At 37.3% G+C, this 18,083-nt stretch overlaps 2 protein-coding genes across 2 annotated transcripts; one reads left to right on the forward strand and one right to left on the reverse strand.

Annotated features, from left to right (window-relative positions):
- Window positions 1-646: 646 nt before the first annotated feature.
- LOC150078301 (adult-specific rigid cuticular protein 11.9-like) lies at window positions 647-4,526 on the reverse strand. The gene is made up of 2 exons (XM_090384293.1): window positions 4,393-4,526; window positions 647-1,466 (listed from the first exon to the last, which is right to left on the reverse strand). The coding sequence occupies exons 1-2, from the start codon at window positions 4,399-4,401 to the stop codon at window positions 1,023-1,025; spliced, it is 453 nt and encodes a 150-aa protein (XP_090240419.1). The 5' UTR covers window positions 4,402-4,526; the 3' UTR covers window positions 647-1,022.
- Window positions 4,527-9,218: 4,692 nt separating this feature from the next.
- On the forward strand, window positions 9,219-13,399 carry LOC150078302 (uncharacterized). Its single transcript, XM_090384853.1, has 2 exons — window positions 9,219-9,353; window positions 12,562-13,399. Exons 1-2 carry the CDS (start codon window positions 9,345-9,347, stop codon window positions 13,021-13,023), a joined length of 471 nt encoding a protein of 156 aa, XP_090240979.1. The 5' UTR covers window positions 9,219-9,344; the 3' UTR covers window positions 13,024-13,399.
- Window positions 13,400-18,083: the final 4,684 nt, after the last annotated feature.

An 18,083-nucleotide genomic window follows, 5' to 3' on the forward strand; every position in this document is an offset into this window, starting at 1 on the left:
TGTATCAGAAATGTATCAAGAAAGGTATACTTCGTGTGGCAGGAGAAATTTGTCGATATCGCCAATGTTTTATTCGATGAAAATGGGGTATAAGGGACTCCTACAGCTAAACCACAGCCTCGCCTATTTTTGTAATCCTGGAAATGTAATTTTGCCAGTAAGTCGTATGATTGCTATGATCTGCTTTGCTCTTAAAGATGAGCAGAAATTAAGAGATGTGTCTTTAACATGAAAGCAACTGTGTCAGGGACAAAAATACATTTCCTTGGACATATAAACCCAAGTTTTAGTTTTATAATAACATGTCTGGGAATCCAAAAGCTTTAGTACGGGGGTAAAAGGAAGCTGTAGATTTTACTTCAAGTTACAATTCTGACATTTCTTTTCTCATGTGGCTACCCGTTAGAAAATTTTGGCTATGGAAAGTCAAGATTTGTGACAAGAAGCACATCATAACGTAACATTCGTGTTTCATTGTATTTTCCTTCTTGAATAACTACAACGTAGCCAAAGGTTAGTACATCACCCTTCAATTCACTTCATAATGTATGCTTTAAGGTGAAACAGTAAGATTATTCAAATACCTACGCAGTGTGGAACAAACTAATCAGTAAAGAGTATTTGATAAAGAAACACCACTGAAGTCTTAAGTTTTGCAGAGCATCAGTTTATTTCATAAACATTATACTCCATATATGCATCAGTACACCAAAGACACCGGCACAAAACATACAAGGTATATACAGAGCATCTCTCGCACATGTAAAATATAAAAATATATTTATCATTTTTTCTCTCACTTTAATAAGCTGATATTTGGATAACAAAGAAACGTGTGAGCTAAGCCTAATATTTACATATTGGCTACAGTGTAATTCCCTGAAGAGTCATTTCAAGCAATGCAATGCCATAAGAAAGGGAAAATAAGAGTGATGATCAAGGCACCAAATAAAAGCTGAATGAAAGCGCTGAGTAAGTCCGGAGGAATTAACTAAATTGTCCAGTCCTATAGTCCATGGATTTTACCAATGTGCAGCCCAGTGGGGTCCCCAAGCTCCGTGATGTCCCCAGAGACCATGATGTCCCCAGGCTCCGTAGTAAGGATAACCATGATGCCAGGCGCCAAGGTGACCAGCGTTCCATGCGGCATGAGCAGGGTCAACCGGGGGAGCCTTGGGAGCAAGTGCAGCTATGGCGGCAGCTTCTGCAGCAGTCTTTCTGTCTACACTGATATCTCCAGAAGCCACGAAACCTCCTGCTCCAGCGGTGTAATGAACTGTGCGGGGATCGCCGTTGGGATCAATGTAGCTGTAGCTTCCATGGACGCTTCCATCGGCAGTTCCGCTCTCAACACGGGAGTGGCCACCCGCGTCTCCAGTAGAGTACCCGAAGTTGTATCCATGTGGGTAGACGTCCATAGCCGTATGAGCGGCCAGGGCGACGGTGAACAGCAACGGAAGCAGAAACTGAAACAAAAAGTTTTTGTTCAGTACTTCTTAATTTCATTTAGAGCTGACTGGAGCTTATCATATAAAAAGAAAATTTGTTGTAAATGAAATGTTACCATCTTATAATTATCATCACAATTGCTAGAGTGATTTTCTAATAACACTATAAATTAAATTAATGGCTTTATCCCAAAGTTAAATCTAACAATTTATTCCATTAGGTTTATGGTATAAAAACATTTTTTTAGTATTTTCGAAAAGTAACACTATTTAATATTGTTATGATCAAAATCATCTTAAAAAATGAATTGCTGTTTCGAGGTCCTCGTCCAAAGTTGCTGGTGGATTGCCTGACAGTTAGCATTTGTTATGGTTACACTGTTGTGGGAAGCACAGAAATGACAGAAAATTACACTAATTTATAATTAGTGTAATTTGTAATTATACTAATTACAAATTAATATATTATGGAGGCCTCTTAAAAACAGTGACTGCCTTTTATCTTGTGAATTCCTGTAATTTGGTTAGCAGTAGTAAGAATTCATGTTGCTTTTCGAAGTAATCTACTTAACTATTATATTTTATAGTAGAGTGTTAAGCATGGACTAATTTAATGATTAGACAATTAATGCCAAAACTAGCCTGCAACGATATTCCATGCAATGCATCTATGAAAATTTTAAAATCATTCAGAATGTCCCAAAACACTTCAGTTAGAAGTAAATAAAAATATCAATATATCAGTTATTGCACTGATTTTTGTCAAGAAGATTAACGTAAAAGCTAAAATGAAGTTGCTAGTGGGGAAGACAAAATAGACAGTAATAAAAATTAGAGGGAAAATGAAACGAGCTCAGATGAATTTAACAAAAGAACACACTAAAGACAAACAGTACAAAAAAAAAAAAAGTTTAAAACCTCTCTTCCAAAATATCTGACTGCAGCAGTCCGTAAGCTAAACGAATGTTGAATATGGTAAAGAGGCTGATGAGAAGCCCATACAAGCTTGTCAAATGAAATGTATTTTCTGTTTATATTCTAGGATAAAACTGTCATAATAGGGCCACCTAAGTACTAACTTATATGTCCATCAATTGCGAGTGTTCTCTCGTCGATTTGACTATTTTTCTGGATGAAAAGATTTCAGGGGGAGAAAGAACCGTGCTACCAACGGCTGAGACCGATTAACTTAGCCACGGAGTATAAAACCCCATAAAAGTTCCTCATTAACGGGATTCAAACCTGGGCCTTTGCCACCCGATGTGGGCAGGACGGTAATTATAACCACTGTGCTACCCACGAGACTGTATTCGAGGATAACCACTGTGATTAGAAGAGAGTGCAAAATAGAACTTCCACAATATTACCATATTTTGAGGTATCACATGGATACTACCACGCCCAGGCTGCGTGTTCGCTTCCACCTAGAAGTCCTTTGCATCCATCCATACTGCGTTTTGGCGAGTTATGGCGTTTAGATCTTATATTTCTTTTCATTAAGATTTCTGAAATACTTTTCCATACCTGCATTCATGGCCAAGAACACTACACACCTTGCTGGCCATGAATATGCAGGGTGTAGACAAACACACACACACATAATGTGTACACACACGATATACATCATATTGTTATAACAGGCGTTGGCTCAGGTGAAAGAAGTTTGCTTTAGCCTTGTTCTAGAATGAAAGACAAAAAGGAAACATGTAGACCTAGTAACCTTGAAAATAACTGTGAACAGTTCTGTAAAGTCGCAACAGGTGTTTCTTTTCTTTATTTTTTTGCACACTGTTGTTACTGTTTTGTTTTTGTACCAAAGAAACTAAAACTGTGAGGCGTCAGTGTACTGTGTATGTTCCGTGGAGTTACGGATACCTTGCTTGAAGCAGGCTAACTCAACCACGGTTTAAAATAATAAATAAATAAAGCCCATGGGAAAGTTTGGGAATCTCTAGGATATATGGACGCTGTTCATGCCTATATCCTAGAGATTCCCAAATGTATCTGTATGCATGAAGGTTTCGAGAGGAAGAATTAGCGAAAAAGAAAGCGTATTTTATGCAGCGAAAGTAACATTTATAATTTGCCTGTAGAGCAAAAGAAATCAAGTATTAGATGACTATACTAATATCTCGTATATATAGCGCACAATATATAGTATTACAATATTAACATAACCGATAATCTGTGGAATCACCTTCTGGATCTAATCGGTCTAGTCTAAGTAGTAGGATGTTTTGACATGCAAAAAGGACGGACATGAAAGATTTAGGAATTAAGTAGAAGAGCTTTTTTGCTCGAACAAGATGGAAAGTGGAGAAAAGGGAAATAATAATGAATCTATTGCTACGAGAAATATAGAATTGCTTTATTCTATAAGAGATACAAAAGACAAGCGGAAAATTGAAAGGAAATGATAATGCCAGAAGGAAGTAACATGCAGTCTGATTTTGTCCATGATCGAAGCTACAGAGAAGTCTCAAGCTCATGTATTCCATTCAATAAAGCCGACCCTGCTGATATGAAACACTGTACAGTCATCTAGAACAGAACATATGAGAGCTGTTTCTGTCTAAACAGATATTAAAATGTCAAGTGAAGAAAGGACTTTTAAATTTTTGAAATAAGAAGACGAGTATAAACATTTTTAAATAAATTATCCACGTTTCTCCTGTTAGAAATTCCTTAAATTCAATTAAGACTGAAGAAGTCATCAGACGCACATATACCACTAAAAAACGGCATAGCTAACTAATAAATAAAAAATATAATTCGAATAAAATAGTAATTAATATAATAATTTACAGAATTCTTATTCCTACATGCCCCTATATATGGAGAGCTTCAAGATTCCTTTAACTCCACATATTTATAAGCCAACAAAACAAATTTTTAAGAAGTATTTAATAATATTATGTAAGAAATCTACTCCTCTGTATCTTACCAGTTTCATGACGATGTTCGACTCAGTCTGAAAGAATTGAACCCCAAAATCTGATATGTTCGTTCTGTTCACCCTCTTCCATTTATACTATTCAGTGATCAGTTTTTATGAAGTTATTCTTAGTTCTGGACGATGTTATTGGCCCATGTTTATAAACAACATTCATTTCGTAAGCAACGTAGCTAAGGGAGGGTTAAAATATATACCATCATTCAAAGCTGTTGACGAACTCTGCTTGTAAATGAAAGCAAAACAAAAAATATAAAAAAAAACTTTACCTTCGTTTGACCTCTAGAAGCTAATCATCGAGACATAAAAAGAGCAAATTCACAAGGGAAGCTCTCTAAAGGTGCAGCAGAAGTCAGGTTTGGGAGGGTGGAGATGGGAGGGGATTCTAATAACATCATGAAGGAATGAAGGTGATCGGATGGAAAGTGGGTCATTGTGAGCCAGGTGTTAACAGGAAATCAGTTAAGAATACTCACGCTGAGTTCTGTTATTTAGTTTCTCAAAGACAACTTAGATTATGATCCACCTGTGAATACCCTAGTATTTCTTTCGAAATTAACTAACTAGGCAGCGAAGAATTGTTACTCCAAGAAAAAAAAATTCCTCCTGATCGGGATTCGGACCATTCGATTCAAGATTAGTACCAAAGACTGTGTCTTCTTCCTAATTCATTGTTAATGCATAAAGTTCAAATTCAGCCCTTAGTGAAGCAGTTAGAGAGCGATGGGTGATATATTAAAAGCAAAAATGCGAGCTCAGATGGTTGTTTAAATATTTTAGCTCATCCTCTTTCCATTTTCTGAGTATTACCGCAGACTTCTATCTTCAAAGTAGAAGGTCCAAACTAGATACTTGAACGTCTCTCATCTCACGTATGAATCAAGGTTCCCAGACGGATTCAAGATGAATATTTCTACTTCATTCATGTCTCTATCGGAAATCAGCATCTGCATCGAAACACCTTTGCAATTAATGCACAAACAGAAACCTGTGAATGCTTCATCGCAAACGCGTCTGTTATAAATAAGAATAAATCTGATGTAAAATCCAATTGCAAGTGAACTCAAAGCACTCAAAGAATACTCTGAAGGGGTGGGATGTCTCGATGGTAACTTAATTGATTGTGTGACTGTGTGATGATTCTGTAACCGCTACGAAACACATGACGCAAAACATTGCACAGTGCTAAACGAGAAATAGCCACTAACTTAATGAAGAATCGTGTTTATTGCGAAAACCTGCAAATTCCGAAGTGTTTGAACTAAAAACAACTGTTTTAATTAAGTGTGACATTTTCTTCGTGTTTTGATGACATTTTGTAGATCGTAATTACGAAAGTAATCGATATTACTAGTTTATATTCATTCTATATCTGTGGATTATATCTGTGGCAAATAACGACTAATCTGAACATTTATGGAGGATTTGGAATACCTTTGTGCATTTTTTATCCGAGTTCATGAATCATTATAACGTACCGAAATTGATTCACCAAGAAAAGATAACCACCAAGACGTTTAGCAGCACAAAAAAGAATGGAAAAGTTAAAAAAACTAAATACTAATTCGCGTTGATTCACACTAGATTATTTCATGGGAAAAAAAATTTCACCACTGTAAAAGATTATGGTAGTTATCATAAAATTCAAAAAAAAAGAGTCACAATGGAAATAAAGTTATCAGAAGATTATACCACAACGGTGAGGATAGATGGAGTTTAATAGAAAGCACTGACGAAGATAACCACCAAGATAACCTCCTTAAAATCGTGTTTTTTAAAGTCTTTTTTTAAATATCAGTCATATTTTATTCCTAAAATAAATAGTTAAATAAAACGGATATATTTATTCCCTCTAGATAATTTATTCCCTCTAAGTAAAGACTGTCTATTGGCAATAAAAATAAAAAATCCGGTATAAGCACATAAAAGTCAGAGGAGTGACGATTTTGGCAATGAACACAAATTATTTCCGCATCGAGCAGTCATGTGGATTCGAACCACGGTTAACTAAAAGGCATATGCTACTGCAGCATTGCGCTAATCACTCGTTTATGACAATACACTAATATGAGTGGATTTTCTTCTAAGTCGTCGCCCCAACTCAGGATCTTTTTCATTCAGGCTCTTTAGAATGTAAAACTCGAGAAAAATCCTCACCACCTTTGCTTAAATAGAAATAATTTCCTTTTTTTTCTTTGTTCAATTTTCATATTAAATAAAACCGTAATAGGTATATTTTAGATTATGTTTAATAATTAGATAGTATGAATCAGAGCTGTAATACTCAATATGTTCTACGTTGATAATAATATTAGTAAATTTATAAGAGGAGTTTACCTCAATATAGTACGTGGAACACTTCCGTATGATACCCTCCAGAAATTAAAACGGAAAAAACGAAAAAATCGACAACTTACCGGTACATTAAAGTAAAATATAAATAATTAAAGTAAAATATAAATAATTAAATTATCAATTTAACACAATTCAAAATCAATTCAAAACATTTAAAATTCAAATTAACGCAATTAAAAGAATCTAACGAAAATATTCAAAACGATTTTCCTTCCTGAAGCTGACAATGCTTTTCGACCAACTGTCGTGATCACAGGAATGAAAATTCATTCCTGTGATCACGACAGTTGGTCGAAAAGCATTGTCAGCTTCAGGAAGGAAAATCGTTTTGAATATTTTCGTTAGATTCTTTTAATTGCGTTAATTTGAATTTTAAATGTTTTGAATTGATTTTGAATTGTGTTAAATTGATAATTTAATTATTTATATTTTACTTTAATTATTTATATTTTACTTTAATGTACCGGTAAGTTGTCGATTTTTTCGTTTTTTCCGTTTTAATTTCTGGAGGGTATCATACGGAAGTGTTCCACGTACTATATTGAGGTAAACTCCTCTTATAAATTTACTAATATGTTTAATAATATAAATTAATTCTTATATTTATATTTTGTAAAGAAGAAAGATTTGTAACGACATCAGTATGACTTTTCTTTGGCATAATAAAGATAGAAAAGGCATAAAAAAGGTGAATCAATAGCAAAAGCTGCTGGCCATCTTCCTGTATTAGTGCTTCTCTCGACTCTGGAAACACATCGGTTCTTTCGCGTCAAGTCCAAGTGGCAACATGGCCAGCAGCTTTTGCTATTGATTCACCAAGAGAGTAGTGCCGTAGCGTCTCCTCCTAGGTGAAAAAATTCCGACACTTCACACTGGAAATCCATGATCGATAACTTTTCCCTCTTTCGCTTTTCAATAGTTTCTCAAATAATCGACTTCTTATATGGAAGCAGACATTAAAATTCCATACAAACTTTTTCGATGCTTTCAGAGAAGTATTATTTATGTTTCTATATGTATTATTTTGGTCTAAAAGACCTCCATGATCTATTTTCGTTTTAGCTCTGATTAAAACTTTACCACATAATTAATAATAATCATTATGCGCGAACCGAGAAATTTTCCTTTCCAATCAGAGCACCCAACAAACATAATATCCGCTGCTTCTTACTCCTAGTGGATGTACAGTACTTACAATGTACGTCCACTAGGAGTCGATTTACGACATGAGGATGGACGGACATGGTGAAGACAGACGGTTTACGCATCTATGCTAACGCGCCTGATAACTAGTGTATATTACCCAGGATTTATGTGAGTAATGAAAGCAAATCATAGCGAAGTTGTGCCTGAAATTATTATCAGGTTCATTTTAATAACGGGCTATTATTGAACACAAGAAATGAGAAAATAGGTATATGCCTTGTCTTGTAATCTGAACACAAGCGCTGCAATAAGCCCGGTCTATGACTATGCCACTTGGCAGATCCACGATATGTGCATAAATTATATAACACTGAAATAGAAAATTAAAAAAGTGCAATTACGTGACACTAAAACAAGATCCCACAAAATTGGTAACCTTGATTCTTTAACTACGAGGACTACCACTTTTTGTTCTGAATTAACCGCAATATACTTCCATTTTGGATAAGAATAAAGTGTGGGCAATCAGGTGATCTACATTCGATCACGTGATAGATACCTGTTTGGCTTTGGATCGCTGCCACTTCTGGCTGTTGGATGGTTTTCAAGTTTATTGGAAGATACATTAACTTCGACATTTTTTATATATATTTTTATGTCAATTATTATAATACGAAATTTTCAAGCTTATTTTAAATTTGGATTTTAGGCGGACAAAGAAAAAACTTCATATTGAAAAAGCTATAATTCCTGAAATAACGAGGTCTCATTTCGTACAGATGAGCGTCGATAAGAGGGAAAGAAACCAAGAAACTGTTTCACCTTTTCTTCGAGGAAAATGCAGAGAAGTAAAGCATGGAAAAAGCCTCAAAAACTAGAAAACAATTTCTATGTGAATTGTATCATAAAATCAAACCAATTAAATAACCTATCGAGGAGGAGGAGGAGGAAACCCATCTGAGCAAGAAACATTATTGTTGATTTCCTGCTACACCTGGCTCACACTGACCCAGTTTCCCACAGATCGCCTTCATTCCTCCATGATGCTATTAGCATCCCCTCCCATCTCCACCCTTCCATACTTGGCGTCTGGAACCTTCTGAATAACTCTAGCTATGACAACTTATCTGTTATTTTTGTGTCCGCTGCTTTAGTTCTTAGAGGTCATCCGAAGGTGAATTTTCTTCTTGCCTATACATCTAAACATCAAAATATCGCCCACAGAAGTTTATTGGAATGAGAATACTTTACTCTCCCTTAACCTTTCCCCTATGAAAAATGAAAATGTAACGTGTTTACAAATTAGAGCCAATAACATTACTGCAAACTAGATTAAGCTAATAAAAACTAGCGATTTTTACTATAAATTAAAGGAAGAAAGCGAACGAATACACTCTTAGCAACGAAGTCCCAGTCTGTGAAGTAGAGTAACCACTGCCATCATGAAGCTGGTAAGATATCTATACTTTTCCTAGCTTTCATTCCAACTAGGTTAATACGTTAGGATTAGATCTCATTCTTAAAAATGTGCCAATTTCTCAGTAATCCAGGCATCGCCCTGTACCATTGGTAAATTGTATTTAAGACCACGATCACCGATTCATTTGAACGGCATTCCAATTGTCAAGTGATGTGACCATCTCAAGTTGTTGGAAATCTTTTCTAGAGTATGATTAAGTCCGATATGTTTAGGATATTCACATATGCGCTAAATACCACCGTAGATTGAGCGCAACAACATTTATCCTTCACTCTTATCTCCTGAGGTGATGGACACAGCTAGACAATATTTCTGTTACGAATAAATGTTTTGAAAAATGGGAAATGTGTTTTGGTTTATGGAATTTTGCCTTTACTTAAAATTATTAATAATTTTTGAGAGTGGAAGTCCAGGACTGCGTATTCTAGTGGGAGTTATAAGAAAAGGAGGGGAAAAAACATAAATAAATGAGTCCACTAATATCTAATAACGTAGAGGGCAGCACTTGTTGAGAATACATTCTGGCCAAACCACCAGAACCAGTCATACAGCTAGAAGGTCAAATTTAGTCCCAGACCATTAGCTAATCTATTACAATTATTAGTTATTACTGTATTATCATTGTAATTCGTGATTATTTTTCAACAAATTTCACTTATTTCAAAAAGTGCTGCTAACAAATTTCAATTATTTTAAGAAGCATTGTTTTAAAAACAGATTTATTCTAACACTTCCTTTTTTTCTATTTTCTATTTCTTCTAAGACATAACTGCAAGAATCTCTGTAATTAACTTAGGTTTACTAAAGGAGAACTATATGTAATGTTTTAGTAGATGTAGATCGCTGTAAAAGTTTGAGGAGTCTGGGTTCAAGTCGGAATTCCAGGACACTGTATATATTAATTTACACACTATTTATAATAATTATTATAATAATTTACGAATTGTACAAGCAATTGTTCATGCATGTTCCACATTGGTATGTGGAGCGTACCACATACTCCCCCAAACCAAATTTCTAGGGTCACTGCTTAAATACGAGAAGAATACGTAGAAACAAATCAAAGGAAACTGCAGTAACAAGAAGGATATCTTTTTACATCATTAAGAAAAATACAGTGGAATACTTCAAATTGGAATAACTGGTATAATATTCTGTCGATTGTCTACAGTTGTATTTTTGTTGATTTATTAAGAAAGGAATTAGTAGATGTTGTTGTTTGTTGGGTTTCATGTGCACATCAGCGATTTAGACTATGTCGCGACATTGTGTATTATGTCTGTACAAGTGTGCGTTCATGAACCGACTTTAGAAATTCCTCCAGTCATCGACGAGACTCAAATCCAGACTTATGCAAACGAGAGGCAAGTGGCGAAACCACTATACTGCCATGGAGGACATTAGTACAGGAATGTTTCTCTACAAAAGTCCTCACGGGTAGCACAGAGTTATACACTTATCGTCCTCCCACACCGGATGGAAAAGGTCTCAGTTCGAATCCTGTCGATGACACCAGGAATTTTTATGGCTTTTTAACAACGTGGCTGAGTTAGTCGGTCTCAAGGAGGGTTGCATGGTTTTTCGTTCGTCAAGCAGCAAACCAACGAAAAATACACGCAATATATACTGAGGACAAATAGCCTTATTTGCTTTGACATTTACAGTATACAAATACATCTTCGTCTCTCTATCTCTTCCACTCTACATAAAACACGCGGGAAAACGAAGACGTGGGAACAAAATTAGTAAATACTAAAGGAGGGACACAGTGATAGAGTTCTGAGACCTGCTTAGCAGGAAGAGAGGACGTCGAACAGTAGAATATGATTCGTCAATATTTGCTGTAAGCACGAGAGGTTGTGAAGTGGCAGTTCCCTCATCAAAGAGTATAAACTATCAATTAGCCAAATTATAGATATTTTCATTGATGTACTCTACAAGATTCTTGTATGGTGGCACTTAACCTAAGAGATCTCTATAATGATAGCTATTTGGAAACTGATTCCGTGACAGTAGAGAGCAATATTCCATAACTGGAACCTCCATTTCGGTTTGCTTCCGACAGATGGCGCTTTCCGTGCTTCTTTTTGGGATTTTTAAATTAAAATATTTTTTAGACAATCTTGTCAAACACTGGCGCATTTGTCGCAAGGAAGAAGAGGGATCTCCTCACGGAAGATTTGCCTGTTTCATTTTGGGGATAGTTATGCTTTCAGAATGGAATCAAGACGTGTGCCGTTTCTACTTAAAAGACGAATGTTTATGTAAAATAAGGAGCATTGCTTGTAACTAGTCTACTTTTTTTAATATTATTAATGCTATTTTAATTTTATCGACCCTCCATCTATCAAATTTCCAATCGACGAATTTGATGAGAGTATGTTGAGATAAAGTATTCGCATACTGAATATATGAATCATTCTTGTAACTGTGAGACGCAGAGCGCAGAGGAGAAAGACAACGGCGACATATGTTTCAGAAATAAAAACTACCTTAAATATCAATTTCTTAGTATATTATATTAGCAAATCATTATTTATATCGTTAATATGTATAGAGGATATGCAATGCACTGTGAAAGAACATGAAATTCAGTAAGTTATAAGTATAAATAATTAGGAATGAAGTTTAATAGTTAAAAAAAAAAAACATATACTGTAATATAATGCAATACAGTTGACATGATGTTTTATACCTGAAAAATTAGACTATGAATTTTGATAATCTTTAGTTTTGTTTTAAATTGCTACAGAATTATAAACCAGTCACCCGGAACATCACCAGTTTACATACATGTTTCTGCCAAATTTCTTCTAATAGCCTTACTGAACTGTCTATAATTCTTCTCGATTATGGATCTAAAACAGAGCTATGATTGCTCCATCTCTTGTAGGTCCTACCAGTAAAATGAAAGTGATTTTTAAAAAAATCTGTTCATATACCCAAGACAGAACTTATGGCAAGAGAAGTCTTAGCTACCTTCATAGTTAGGCTAGATATACACGGCGTTCAGTTAAATACGGATTCCAACAGGCACACTACAACACGGCTAGGTCCAGCAGTCGAAGCAATTCGACAACAATCTACTCATCCAGTACAAAACAAACAAAATTTATTTTTTTCAACTGGCATCTTACAGAAATAAACAAATGTACTGAATTATCTGTTTCCTTTTTCAGTTTCTTCTTCCGTTGCTGTTCACCGTCGCCTTGGCCGCTCATACGGCTATGGACATCCACCCACATGGATACAACTTCGGATATGCCACCGGAGACGCTGGTGGTCACTCCCGTGTCGAGAGCGGAACAGCCGATGGAAGCGTCCACGGAAGCTACAGCTACATTGATCCCAACGGAGACCCCCGCACCGTTCATTACACCGCTGGAGCAGGAGGTTTCGTAGCATCTGGAGATATCAGTGTGGACAGAAAGACTGCTGCAGAAGCCGCCGCCATGGCTGCACTTGCTCCTAAGGCTCCCCCAGTCGACCCTGCCCATGCTGCATGGAACGCCGGTCACCTTGGCGCCTGGCATCATGGTTATCCCTACTATGGAGGCTGGGGACATCACGGTCTCTGGGGACAATACGGTGCCTGGGGTAACCACGGTGCCTGGGGACCCCACTGGGCTGCACATTGGTAGAATTCATCGACTATAGGACTGGGTCTTTCCGATCTAGAGCTTCTCTTTGGTGGCTTCTCATACGTATGGCTTTCATTGCTTGACATTGCTTGACGTGTTGTTTTCCATCCACGCAACAGAAGCTAAGTGCTCATTGAATGTATTTTGTCTGGGGGATTATACCGTCTAATATGTAAATATTAGGCTTAGCTCATTTCATCGATTACCAGGACTGAAGTGTGCCAAAACAGAGGAGGAGATTTTTATATATGATGCATGCATGAAATTTTCTGTATATAGGTATCCTTCATATTCGGTGCCTTTACTCTGGCGTTTCTTTGGTGTACTTGTGCGCTTTGGAGTGTAGCATTTATAAAATAAACTTGAACTCCGAAAATTGTAGAATTTGTCTTTTTTCTCTTTATTGATGTGTTAGTTAAATCCACAAAAAACTAGAAATCATGACACACACACACACACTGTTTTGCTACAGTCAATAAAAAAGTTGTATTAAATATATGGATCAACATGAACTTTACATAATCGAAGACTACATTTGTAGCATCAATATAAAATCAATGGAATAAATAAATATAACCCATATTCATCTTAGCAGTATCAACAAAATTAAAATTTACTGAGGAACGCGAATTTAAAATTACAAATGACGCGCTTTAATTATTAATTTGAATTATCTGTTTGAATTTGCTATTATTAATACTGCATACGGTGTTCAAAAAATAAATAAATAAAACACCACTAGATCACTCTTAAGTAGTTCGCATAGCCTTCTTCTTCATACATGTGCAACTGTAATTGCTGTATCCTCATCAAGACATTAAATAATCTATCCTTTCAAAACGAATTAATGAACCAGCCCAGCTGTGGCCTTTCCTTAAACTGAAATGCAGTTAGTGACATTTTTCGCTTGTTCTGGTTTGTCACATCTTGTAAGGATTATCATGAGAAAACAATTCCAAACTATCAACATTGGGTTCTTTACTATTTGTTCTCTATTCAAATGAGGTAATGAACTTTAATAATAATAAGAACAACAACAACTCTGCGAGAAGTGTTATTTATGTAATCATGTTATATTTTATCAGAGCAATAGATATTAGAACGGTATTCGCATTAGCATTAGTAGAGGCATATGATGCAAGAAAGCAAGCTTATATAGCATCGGTAAAAAAATAAATAAATAAAAATAAACCTTCCCATTTCACCCATCCATTCGCTCCAAAAGTTTATCCACTTCTTCCTTGAATTTATTTAAGCTGTCAACTTCCACAACGACAGATGGAAGTTTGTTCCAGCAATCAACAACCCGCTGGCTAAAGGCAAACTTCTGCTCATCCATTCTACAACTGTCTTTCCTCAATTTGAATTAATGCCCCCTCAGGTTCGTAATCTGAGCAAGCGGAAAAATCCCATCAGAATTGAGCCTGCTCAATCCATTCAAGGCCTTACACACCTCAATCAGATCACAACGCAGGTGCCTCGTCTCCAGACATTGCAATTTGCAGAACTTAAGCCTTTCTTCGTAAGAGCATCCCTTTGTTCCCCTCACCAGTCTTGTTACTCTTCTCTGTACTCGTTCTAGCAACTCTACATCCTTCCTAAAATGAAGCTTCCAGACCATGCAGTACTCAAGGTGTGGCCTGACCATTGCCTTATATAAGGGGATAATCACCTCCTTATCCCTGTTAGCAAAATTCCTGTATTCCTGAATCCAACCAAGATCCCCTGACCTATTCTGGTAGGCTGGCTGCACTGCTCAGAAAACTTCATATCTGACTGCACAATTACCCCCAGGTCTCTTTCATTTTCCACTACCCTGAGTGTAACACCACCGAGTTGGTGCATTTATGCTATCCATATGCAATACTTTGCATTTGCCAATGTTAAACTTCAGTTGCCACTTCTCAGCTCATCTGCCCAACTTTTCTAGATCCTGTTGCAGTAGCATACTATCATTACTGTCATTAAACAACCCTACCAGTATCCGGATATTCAATGCTTCAAAGTTGCTGGAGATTCTTTGAGTGTTCTTTAGAAAATGAAGTGACTTTTAAACAACGCAAGCAGTGAATATCTTTTAAAAAACACACGAAAAGAAACATGAATATAAAGTATAATTAGCCAGTTTTGGTGAATTAGAATCGCTTAATTTAAGAAATTGAAGTAATTCTGTTTCCTTTCTAATTTCGTGAAATCACATGAAAAGCCTTGACCTCTGCCTAAAACTAAATAGCTTAACCCCCACACGAAAGTCCTGCATAAGTTTTAGCATAATCCATTTGTATCCAGACGCGTAACAAAGTTATTGAATTTCTGTAATGCAACTTATTGTGCATACTTGTAATACTGCACTAGTATAGCTGTTTTTAGACAGAAAGGTGACAGTGCATTGAAATGTAGAGTAAATACTGCACAGTACAGCAAATGTACAATATACATAAAAATAAAACCAATTACTTCCTCTTCCAAAATATCCCGTAATATTACTTATATTTTGGTAGAGAAAAAGCAAATAGTTGAAAATAGCAAAAAGTTTAAAGAGGTTCTGGGAATTGATATATTACAATTTCGTCTATGAGGACTCTATGGTAACCGAGAGTAACAGCAAGAGCTTCTTATTCTGGTGTTTGGCTGGAAACTTGATGAACAAGTGACGCCTGTGGGCTCTTAAAGAAAATTGCTACACTGCCTTCCTTTCGCCCAACTTCATGTTAGTCTATTTTGGTATAGTTTGTTTCCTGAGTTTTCTAATTCTTGGGGGTGGGTCATTTCTGGTGTCCCAGTCCAAGCGAGCTGAAGAAGAGATGTTCTTTGGTTATAATGGTAGTAGGCTGTGGGTGCCGCCATTTGGTTTCTCCTCCTCGCGAACAGTGCCTGTGCGTAATTCCGAGAAGGCTTGATACTCCTCCTTCGTGTCTAGGAGGTGATGTTCTTGTCTCTGTTGTAAGTAGTGGATTCTGGTGAGTAAAACACCACGTAGGTCTTCATAGAGCCGGCAGTCATACACGAGGTGCTGCCAGCTCTCCAGCCCCCCGCAAATGCAAGTTGGATCATCCTGGATCCCAAGTAGAGACAGTTTGGCATTAATTGCTCTGTGTCCAGTTAAGAGGTAAGTTACTTGTAGACCTGGAGTGAACCAGTTGGGTGAGGTTGGGTAGTTTTGTTCAATATTGGGTAGAAACTTCTTTGTGATCTCTCCCTTTTGAGAGTTGCTCCACCTTTCCTGCCATGCCTGCTGCAGGTGAGTTTGTGTCCTCTTCTTTTCCACATTTCTGTTGCTGGTTAGGTCAATAGTGAACCCCAGAAAAGTCTGTGGGGTACCTTTGTCTATGTAGTACATAGTGGCATAGTATTTAGGTTCAGGAGCCACCGGTGGTTTCCCACATCTGCACCATATGTACTCTGTGATGAAATGCAGAACTACTGCACAGCTAGAAAAAAAAATGTAATGTCTAGTTAATGTAGTATTGTGCTTTGTTCTGTTGTTGTATCTCGCTGCTTGGCCGCGGGGCCCCTACTGGGACTCCACGTTGCCCGCCACAACCACTGGGAGGTGAGCCAGGCTGCCCATTATACTCTGGCTTCCTCTCCAGGGTTGCCTGAGCTACCTGACAGAAGCCATAAAAAAATAATAATAATAAAATAAATAAAAATAAAATAATAAAAATAATAAAAAATAAAATTAAATTAATTTTTTAAAAAATAAATAAATAAAAATGAAGAGTGAAAAAAAAAAGTTGAAGCTGTAAAAAAATAGTACAGTAGGTCGCGTCGTATGATTTCTAAGTCCAGCGGGAGAGTGCAGGCGAACACCAGCAGAGTATGGGTGCTCACCGTGCGGCAAGCGCGAGTGATTGGTTAGGAGGATGGATCCGTGAATTTGGTCTGTGATACGTCTGTTTACTGCTGTTGTAGTTTTTTGAAACCATGCGCCGGATGTGTAGGTGACGATAGAAGTGAAGATAGTTTTGTAGAATTGGAGGACTCGCTTTTTCAAGCCCCATTCTTTACGCGTGACCCTCGCAACCATGGCTGCGTAGCGTCTTATTTTTTCACGGAGATATTTCAGATGGTCCTGAAATGGCATGTTTTGGTCCAATATCACGCCTAAGTATTTCAGTTGGTTGTAGAAGTTGATTGTTTCCTTCCCAATTTTTATTTGCGGAGGCCGCCTATGATCAAGGCGTCCCTTTAGTAGGATGGAGTTTGTTTTTGTGGGGCTATTTTGAGTTGATTTCGGTTTGCCCATTCTTGGAGAGTGGTCAGGGCCCGATTTGCAAGGACCTCTAACGCGGCTCTTGAGTTTTCCTGTATCGTCAGAATGAGATCCCGCAAATGCCTGAGATTGTACTTCATGGAGATCGATGTTAAAAAAGGTGTCCAAGACAATATTCCACATTAGTGGGCCAAGGACCGAACCTTGAGGGCAGCCCCGATGGAGATGCCTGGAGAGTGTGCCATAGGGGGCGGTGACTTTGATGGTTCAATTGCTTAGGTAACTTTTGATGGTGTTATAGAGGTTTTCCGGCATGTTGGCTTCGCGCAGCCTTGCCAGGACGCTCGGCCACCAAAGCGAGTCGAACGCCCCAGCGTAAAATTGTAATGGCCAGACGACTGGGTCAGAGCGAAAGTGGTCCAAGGAGGGGAAACCCACGAACCGCCAGCGAGGCGTTGGACGACCACGGCTCATCGATGCTCGAGGTGAGCGAATGCTCTCCCGGATAGCACATCAACATCAACATCATCATCATTATCAATAATGATGCTGCGCGGGGTAGCACAGTGGTATCGTCACCGTCCTCCCCCACACCGGGTGGAAAAGGCCTGGATTCGAATCCCGTCGATAACGCGAGGAACTTTATTGGGCTTTTTTCACTCCGTGGCTGAGTTAGTCGGTCTCAGGCGTAGATAACAAGGTTTTTCTCCCCAGTAACTGGGGTTTTTTCGTCCAGCAAAACAGGCAAATCGACCATAGAACATACGCAATTTACAGACACAAATACGGGTTAATGTATTTAATTACGAGCAACCCTAAAATAATAATAATAAATTATCAATAT

The sequence above is a fragment of the Mastigoproctus giganteus genome, chromosome 11 (genome assembly GCF_048544385.1).
Source record: "Mastigoproctus giganteus isolate SK-2022 chromosome 11, ASM4854438v1, whole genome shotgun sequence".
Taxonomy (NCBI): Eukaryota; Metazoa; Arthropoda; class Arachnida; order Uropygi; family Thelyphonidae; genus Mastigoproctus; species Mastigoproctus giganteus.